At 38.3% G+C, this 9,760-nt stretch overlaps 2 protein-coding genes across 2 annotated transcripts in view; one reads left to right on the top strand and one right to left on the bottom strand.

The window, feature by feature from the left end:
* The window catches only part of DCUN1D4 (defective in cullin neddylation 1 domain containing 4), a 48,467-nt gene extending 46,686 nt beyond the window's left edge, over positions 1-1,781 (top strand). The window contains exon 13 of the transcript XR_008576769.1: positions 1,570-1,781. The gene's annotated coding sequence lies outside the window, so the exon portion shown is untranslated. The remainder of the gene's footprint in view (positions 1-1,569) is intronic.
* On the bottom strand, positions 304-9,647 carry LRRC66 (leucine rich repeat containing 66). The gene is made up of 5 exons (XM_054823089.1): positions 9,523-9,647; positions 8,800-9,300; positions 6,272-6,441; positions 5,410-5,737; positions 304-3,985 (listed from the first exon to the last, which is right to left on the bottom strand). The coding sequence occupies exons 2-5, from the start codon at positions 9,293-9,295 to the stop codon at positions 1,287-1,289; spliced, it is 3,693 nt and encodes a 1,230-aa protein (XP_054679064.1). The 5' UTR covers positions 9,296-9,300; positions 9,523-9,647; the 3' UTR covers positions 304-1,286.
* Between the last annotated feature and the right edge of the window lie 113 nt (positions 9,648-9,760).

Raw genomic sequence — 9,760 nt, forward strand, 5'->3', positions numbered from 1 at the left:
CTTTCTCTTTAAAGATAGTTTCAAAGATGTATTGCGCCATTGGACTTGCTCGTCATCTGATGGAACTGAAAGGTGTTCCTTCTGTTCCGAGTTTTTAGCGAATTAATTGTGTCTTCATAACAGAGTTTTCCCAGAGTTGCTGGCCAGCCTTCTGCATTCCCTTCTGGGGCTCTGGGCCTGCTCCTCTTTGTGATGTCATTCCCCTTCAAGGACTACAGCAATGACTCTGTATGTTAAAAGGGCCTTAGGCTTTTTTCAGCATTACAAAATATTCACAGAAAAATTTATCTTATATTTGTTATCTTTTCGCTTAGAAAAAGTTACTTGCTATCTTCTAATACAGCAGTTTTGAGCTGCTTTTGATTTGGCCTTCTCAGTAAAGTTCTGAAGTGGGTATAGGATCCTTTTTATAGGGAATTACAGTTTTGTAATAGCGTATCTTTTTTAAGTCACTGTACCTATGTCATCACATCTGCAAACTACAGGTGATCTCCCATCAGTAGGCAGATCTCCATAACTGACTTTTTCTGTTTTAATTCTGTTCTGTTTCTTTGAAACAGAAGGCTTTCGCTACTCTCTCTGTCTTGCCAAGTTAAAAAGTAATTTTTTGTACTGTAATTGAATACTGCTTGGATTTTACTTATCTTTGCAAAACTGTGGGAATTCAGAGACCTTTAATCCACAAATTTGGTTCGAAAAGCAGAAGACAGTAATATGTACTATTTCACTGTATAGGGTGAGTCCCACAGGAAAACAAAATAATAGTAATAGTGTAATGATAATTTCAGTATTACATTTATTTTAGACAAAGAGAAACAAAATAGTGCATATCAAAGGCAAATTCTAAGGGAAACTAATATCTTAGTACCAACAATAATGAGAAAGTAAATATACATTATTATTATAACTCAGCAAAAGCTTTGTTCATTTATCATTTCAGTATCCTACAGTTGTTTTTCATAAAATCTATTTTTGTTTACAAGTACCCTTCTAAACTAAACACAAGTCCATGGCTTCTGGCCTGACTTACCCTTTGGAATTACGGTGGTTTTAAATTAGATGGATCCAGGCTTTGTATGTTTCCTTGTTAAGTCTAGTTCCGTAACTTGGATTTCTGAAGTTAAAGGCAGATAGTTGTGCTGAGGGGAAAAAACACCACCAAAAAAACCCAACCCATGGTATTTAATAGTTATTAAAAGCTACACACTTCCTTTTACTACACAATCATTTTTGCACCTACTATATGACATAAACATTGTGGGAGCTTAGTATCACACTTTTGTGTCTCAACTATTGAAGTTTGTTCTCCTGCTTTGCAAAACATTAGCAAATCCATCAAATGCTCTTTTCTTCTTAACAAAAAACTGTCCCTGTCCTAAATTGTTCTGACTTTTTTGACTGAGCTTTTCACTTGAATTTTGGAGGTTGCCAGCTGTTGTAAAATTTTTCTCCAGTCCTGTCAATGTTGTGTCATCCTCCGTCTCGCTGGAATCAATGCTTTCGGAGATTGTATTTCCTGTAGTCTTTTGTGGGAATGAATGTGAATTGTGTCGTGTGCTTTCATTGAAGCAGCCTTGTGGGACTGAGAAGGAATGTCCATCCTCGTCGCTCTGATCCAGTTGGAAATGATCTCCTGTGTTGAAGACTGATCGTGTTTTCCCAGATGAGTGAAGATGCAGCAAATCTGCCATAGCACTGCAAGACTGCATTTCTTTGGGCAGACTCCAGTCGCTGGTGTCCTGTAATTCTGTGTATCCATCACAGTCTTTCTCATTAAAACCTCTTTGCAATTGATCTGCACAAGCCTTAGTTGTGTTCACCTGCTTCCCCTGTGGTAGCAAGTCGTCTTTCTCTGTAATAAATGTAAAATGTTTTTCAGTTGTGTGTTCAGGCAGAGGCTGAAGAGATAACTTGTGACTGGAATGCAGTAGTGATGTTTTTTTAACAATTTCACTCAAACCAGTATCAATGGGAGCAAAAATAAAATCATCATCCTCAGATGGACTCGTGTTTCTTCTTAATGTAACGTCCCCTTCGCCATGATTCTTTTCGGAGGAGTTCCCATCGTTGTGCTCATCTGTACTTCCCTCTGGTGCATTTTCTTTTTGTTCAGTGGGACTGAATCTGAGGGGATGCTGAGGTTCAATGGCAAGCTGATACAGCTGCAATTCAGCCTCTTCAGGAGCACTCTCTGTATCCGTGTTGTATGTGGGAGAATGTTTTAATGAAAGTAACGTATTACCAAAATCTGTATTTCGATTGTGGAGAGAATCAGAGTATTGTACTGTTGACTCTTCGTTAGTAAAATAATCAAACGTATCAGGAACTTCCTGACCTGAAGAACTAATTGTGTCTGAATCTGACGTGCTTATATGGTCACTACATTTATCAGCATAAGGTGATGCTCTTTCAGGCGTGATGGTATCTGATCCGTAATTAATAGTGGTTTCAAAATACCCATTGTTCCCGTCTTTATGTTTCCCAATATGCTGAAGTTCAGCAGCAACGTTTGGAGACTCTGGCAGCGTTGAGAACTTGTCGGTTCTACTGTTCATATTGGCTTCCTCTACTGATGACTGACAGACTGGCGGGTTGTCACTAACACCGGGTTGTTCCAGTTCAAAGTCTGCTAGAGAACTACAGTCACTCATTGTGAATGGAGTCCCTTCATCTGAAGAACTATCGCCAAATGTATCTGCTGAAGTGTATTTTTCATTTGTACATTCTGTTTTACAGTCGTACTCCCTAAGAGGAGAGTTTTCTGTTGTTTGGTAGACACTTAAATTCTCAATATTTGTACCTCTCTTGCAGCCACCGGGTGAAATAAAATCTCCTACATCACCAGTTATATTTATGTTGCCATTTAGACCAAATTGTTCATCACAGCTTTGCCTTTTGGGCATAAATTTTGTAATGCTCATGGGTTCGTTATGTGAAACGATACCTTCTCTTTCAGGAGACTCTGGTGGAGCCTTTGTGATTTCAGACTGCAGCAGACCAGAGTTGTTGCTTACCTGGCTGTTCCTAGAATCTTGTGCAACTGTATGTGTTTGTGTTGTGGAAAATGGAAAGCCAGTTTTTCCCGTGAAGGATGAATCCAAATCTGAAGAGTCAGTGTGATTTGAGTAAGAGTCAGCATTCAATCTCCTGGATACAGGAGGGAACCTGTTCTTCTCTGAGTCTTCATTATTTGCATATTTTGAATCTTCCCACAATGAAATGTCATTACTCATTAATTTTCTTGGTGTTACTTCATTGCTGTTCTTGTAATCTGTCCTTACAGAATATAGTCCATTATCATCGACATTTGTATTTTCATAATTGTTGATACTAGTTTTGATGTCTGAAAACACTGTTTTTTTCTTCACATAGATCTCATTATTGCTTTCTTTCTGGTACTCTTCTTCTGTATTTGGTGCATGTACACTGCTATCAATGACACTTTCATACAAAGTAGAAGTTTCTGTAGGAAAAATGCATGTGTTTCTTGAAGAATTCTCATCACTAATGAACAAATTATGCTGCGTTGGTTTGCTTGCAGAGCACCCTCTGCTCAAGGTTTCATCTGAAAAAGCTTGATTAGAATAAGTATGTTCTGAACCTGAATTTTTGTTCCTGCGCATGAGTCTCCACAGGCTCACAAGGTAGGGTCTAGCAAAAGCACCCAGACAAAAAGCACAAACAAATGTAATGAGCACAGAGAGGCAGACAGCCAGCGCAAGGTCTTGCTCTGTTCTTCCTCGTCGAAAACCAGTGTTAGTGTCCCGGGCTTTTCTAACCAAAAATGTTGAAACTTTTTCTTTCACCTGTATGTTGTAGATGAGATATTTCATCTTTGTTGTATTAAAAATACACAGATATAACCCGTCAGCAGTTTTCTCAGCATTGTATATCACTAAATTATTCATTTTATCCAGTGCCATATGAGGAAGATGATTATCTTTTGAAATTCTGCCTTTAGGTGTCCACCAAGAGACTCCGTTACCTGAAATAAAAGAAAATACAAACTAAATCTTTCTTAAAGGTATAGGATACTTGGTTTGCAGGGTCAGGTTATTTCTATAAGGACATACTGTGACCTGTCTGTGATAATTTTAGCTATTTATTATAAAATCAATTTTCTTTTTATCCATCCATAGTAATTTTTTTACATGGTAGCAAGTATCTGTTAAACTATCATATATTCCCACACACACATTTAAAACACGGTATGTATGGGGTCTTAATAGCAGACTTTACAACAAAAATGGTGTGGGTGAGGGAGGAGGTCACTGAAATTACACAAGTATGTTCTGGGTTGTACTAGAAACACTTGCTGATCTCCCTCCTGGAAGATCCCTATTTCTAGGCAGCCGTTCTCCAGCGTGACCGTGGTCACTGTGTGCAGCTAGGAGACTGAACACTAGATCACTGTCAGTGTTTCAACCACCGTGATTTTCCTGTAGTTACTGCTTTGACTGCAGCAAAAAGGTTTGAAAACTAAGGATGTTTGTATTGGCCAAGCAATTGTTCCAACTTTAGCTAGTGTAGGCCATGGCTGGTTGTTGGCTTTTGGAATATGTTTCAAGGTTGCACGTACACCTTTGCTTTTGGATCTGCTTGTGTTCCCAGTTGGGTTTTGGTGCAATCCAGTGTGTTTGATTTTAATTCCATGATCAGTTTCTGTGACTTTCCTTCTTAACAGACAAAGCAGGTGGCATTTCTGATGGACCCCATGTATCTTCATCTGGGGATAAAGCGTTCCAAGGGGAAAGCCTTACCAACCTCCAAGTGCAATGAGACCATTGGAGTTAAACCATTTGGCCTTGCGGCACATGACAAATACACCTTCTACTCTAAGTTTGTCTTAGTTTTCCTACTGCATGGGAAGTCTTAGCTCTGTAGATTTTTGTCGCTTACACTTCAAGTGCTCTGTATTAACTGTAAATGCTGAATTCATTTCCGAAGTGAACTGTGTGCTACAGTAGCTGTACTTTTTTAGAAGAAATATAAATCCTTTCCCTTGCAAATAAACTTTCATTTCATTTTGCTATAACTGAATACTAGAAACACTATTGTATCCTTTTCAGTTTATATGCCCCGGAAATGCCACCCCACTATTCCGTCCTTTGTTTGCATTCCAAAATTAACTGATAAAGTCGCAACGTACTGCTTACTGAAATTTGTGTATAATTTGGCATCACTTATTAGTTTAATGTAAGGAAGGAGATGAAGACTTTTTTTGGGAAATGTGACTTTCAAATATTCTAACTGGTATACTATGGTCTAATGAAATAATTTGCATGTTAAATTGTTCAGTTCATGTTAAACAGTATCTTTAGAAAGTCACTTTTTAAACCAGATTTCTTTGATCATTCTGCATGCACTTGAATTTTAGCAGCATATGGATAAAGTCCTGGTTGTACATACCCCTTGTGTTGTCCAAATCACAGTTTAGCACCGATGTCTTCCCAGCTGGGATCACAGCCCTCTTGAGCAAAACATCGCGGCAGTTTAAATGGAAACTCGAAAGGTACAGCAGAGGTTTCTGTGAGTTGTTGGCAGACTTATTGTATGAAATACTCCACTTTTTCCTCGTGGAGTCAAAAAAAAAATGAAATAAATGTTTGAAAACATTTAGTCTGCAGTTAAATATCCAGGCGTTACTTGACAAATCCACTTCAAGTTGAAAGAAGTTCAAACTGATTAATACCTGCGGTAGAGGGGTTGTCAGAACATTTTCACGGAGATCCACAACCTATTGGGAAATAATTCAGAATTAATTTGATAAATCTTACAATGGAATCCTAATGGCAATATCAACAATAACATTTATTTTAATTTACAAGAGTTTTTGTAGTTAGGGGAACAATACATCTGGTTAGGATTTCAAGAATATTGTTCTGTGCTTTTTAATTTAAATGAAAAGCTTAAATTGTGGTATATTCAGAATTCTCCCGTTGTAAACCACCTCTGTGTGAATGAGAAGCCACAGGGCTCTTGCCATGGAAGGGGTGGGGGTAGAAAGGACCTCTGTGTTTAAGCCAGTTATTGGTTTGTGGCATAGATGAATTGATGGTTTTATTTTGTGTATTTACAAGTGTGTGTGGTTTCCTATATATGAAAAGCAAATATATAAAAATAATCATTATTTTCACCATTTGCTTTTTTTTTTAATATTTGCATACTAATATAGTAATCAAAGACCAATAGAATCATGCTGAATAGTTGATAGTATCTTTAATGGTGATTAACACAAACCATTGAAACAGTCGTCATATTGCTTTACAACCTGTAATTTGTTGAGGTCCCTGAAGGCATCTGGATGAATTTTAGTTATCTTGTTGTTTTGCAAGTCGATGTCCTTCAGCTGTGAACAGTTTTGAAAATCATCCAGATCGATCTGTCGTATGCCATTGGATGACAAATGGACAGTTTGCAAAGACTGCAGCAGACCCAGTCCTAGGAAGAACAAAACTATTTTATATTTCACGTCCTTGCTTTCCCAATTACATCAAGTGGCTTTTTAAAATCCGTTGCCACAAAATTCCTTCCGTTCACGTCTATTGCAATGAGTGGCTGCAGGCTTTGAGTTACCATGCCTTTCTTATTCAAGTGGTTGTCCCATTCTAAAGGTTGTATAGCATCAACAGCAGACACATTAATACATTCACAATTGATGCATGTTTTAAAAATTCACATCTCCATAAAAGCAGTAATGTTCCTTTGTGCTATTAAAATTATTCTGACTGTGATCTCTCTACTTTGAGCACGCTTCTCTGGAGAACTGGAGGTAGGAAAGGAAGAGTAGGAAAAAGGTGGAATAGACTGAGTTTATAAAATCCAGATATGTTAACTGTAAATAAAAGATGGAAATGCAAGAGGTGATACAGTATCTCCTATTCATTGCCATCTGCAAGTTCGCTGGAGTTTTTCGTATGTGGAATTATTTGAACTGTATGCATAGGATGTAAACTTGACTGAAAACAAACCCACATTGTTGCTTATGCCTGTCTGCCTGTGAATTATCAAACATGACAGTATATTCTTCAGCGTACCCTAGTTATGACAGCATCTGTCTTGCATAAGTAGCCCTTTGGAATGCTGGAGATACTGCATTTTCATCGGTGCTGTGCAGGCAGCCCCAAAGCTCCAGCCTGCAAGTTCCAGTGGGAGCCCTCAGCATCACCACAGTTTGTAACACCTGAATGTCGCTCTACAGTAATTTTTGATCAAAAAGCATTGTTGAGAAGATACCAGTTCTCCTTAAAAAATTTGCCCCTGCTGTCATCTGGTTTACTGGAAATCTCTTACTCCAGTTTGCTGTTCTGTTTTCTTTGGGTTTATTGTGAAAAGCAGAGAGAATGATTCCTTCCTGCTGTAAAACCAGAGGTAGCTGAGAGGAGCGGTATTTGGAGGTTCTGGCAGTTCGTCAGTTCTTCCTTGTAGTGTGGATGCTTCCCTGACACTAAACTTCTGCCACAAATGCAGGCTGGTATGGCAGCAGCGGGCAGCAGCCTGACACCTGGGGTGGTGGTGGTTGTGAGAAGGGTTTCTCTGTGGCCAAACCCCTCTGCTTTAGAAATTCAGTTTGCATTTTCTCATCAGCACTTAAAAACTAGAATGTTAGGGAAGTGTTTTGGAGGAGGGAAAATGAAGTTCTGAACATGTATTTAAATGAATGTGGGATTTAACTATAACTTGAGGTATGGTGGTATGATGACTTCTAACATCTAAAAATTGTGTCTCCTACAGAAAAGGGTTGATCTGTCCGATCCACTGAGGCATCTTACAATGTGTAGTCATATTTATCTATCAAAACAAATAAAATCAGCATCAATGCATTTTAGAATGTAAGCTTTTCTATACCGTCTATATGGGAACCGTACAGATACTACAAAATAATTAAGTGAAATGGTTTCCTGCATGCTAGAGAATTATTTAATATCAAAAAAGGAGAAAAATAGAACTTCAAGGATCCTATGTAGGCACAAAATTATTCCCTTTGTCTGACTTTGTGAGATAAGTGGGTTTTTGGTTTGCCCCTCCCCAGTATTTTCAAAGTCTAGAGCTAATGAATCTGATGATGATATCAGAGACAATTAAATTCAACAAACAATACATAGGATAGTGTTGCTTGTACTGCACCTTCTGCTTCATTTAAACATTGTTTGGACAACGCGAACCATCTGCTTATGAGGCTAGAGGCTGTCAAAGGCTACGACGCATAGCACAGTTCAGCGACTAGCAACCACTTTCTGAAAGCCTATTGAAAACTTACAACCCTCTCTGGTTACTAGAAGGTGTCACTTTGGTTGGGTGTCAGAAGGCATAGAGCAAAATTGTTTCGACTGAACAAAATGTATTTTCCTGTCTTCGTGAAATACTGAAATTGGAGCAAGTTTTATTTAAGAGAGTATTGACTTTCTTCTGAAGAGTAATATGAAACTCATTATCCATAATTTTCTTGATGTTCAGGTTCATGACTGGATTGTGGAGGCTGGTGTTTTTCCAAAGATCCTTACTTCCCTTTCTATACAAGAAGGAAAAATACTGCTTGGGCTCTCAGAAGATAAATTTGGTTATATTTAACACTGAGGCATTATGATTGCAAAGACTTTATTAAAAAAGCCCAACCTAACCTGAAACAACCCATTTGCTTCAGTCTCTGTGTTTGCACGCAGTTGGAACTTTCCTTCCCCTAAAGCATAACTAAATGAGAGGATTAGTTGCATTCTGAATTCAGCCAGATGCACCGAATCGTATCCAAAACCAACTTACCCCTTGGGAGTGAGGTCCTTAAAGATTTTGAGAGCTTACCTCTTGGAACTGCGTGAAGATTATTTTTTTCAACTGACAATACTTTCAGAGCAGGCAGGAGATGACAGCTTTTTCCTTGCTTTTTAGACTCACGTGCAGGCGTAGGTATGTCCAGTGTGAGGGTGTGGATGGCATTACCGTTGAGGTTGAGAGTTTCTAAAATGGGTAAGTTTCTAAAAGCAGTTAAGGAGAGTTCAGAAATCAGGTTGTTACTGAGATTCAGGTGTTTCAGCATCCATTCATCATTTCTTTCATCAGTATGCATGAAAGTTTTAATATTATTGTAACTAAAATCAGCTGTTGTTGCTGTTTGTGACACATCTTCTGGAATAGTAGATACTCCGGTAAAAGAACAATTCGCTGAGAACTCCCCATCCCACCGGCAGTCTGAATGGTGATGTGTATCAAGAAGAATCTGCTGTGACTCGGTTCCCACTGATCCAGGAAGATTAAAGTAAAGGACCACAGCTATGACACTCAAGTGAAGGTTATCCATAGTATCTATATGTAAAATGTAAAATTATGGTAAGTTCAGTACAACAAGAGTTAAATAGAAAGCGGAAATACTTTGACATTAAAAAAAAATCAACACCAAATAGCCAAAGCATTACTAACATTTTGCCTTAAACATAGTTTTGGACTCTCAGGTATGTTTCAAAAGGAACATTCATAAACTGGTAACGTTTCCCCCTCCCTCCACCTCTCCCAAAAAACAATCCAGACCTTTCTTTTCCAGCTGTTCGGTCGAGAAACACAGTGTCCCAGGAACTCCTGAAGTAACAACAGTGGGGACTTTTGAACTCTACTTTAGGTATTATACACAATTACCACCGAGCAAAGTCCGCCAGATATAATCCATGACGAATAGATGTGGAATGACTTTCATTCTTACAGTTAATAAAATACTAGTTTCCCTGACAATAACACAACAATGTATTTTTAATGAAAAATTATATTCTTA

Source organism: Grus americana, chromosome 4, assembly GCF_028858705.1.
Source record: "Grus americana isolate bGruAme1 chromosome 4, bGruAme1.mat, whole genome shotgun sequence".
Lineage (NCBI taxonomy): Eukaryota > Metazoa > Chordata > Aves > Gruiformes > Gruidae > Grus > Grus americana.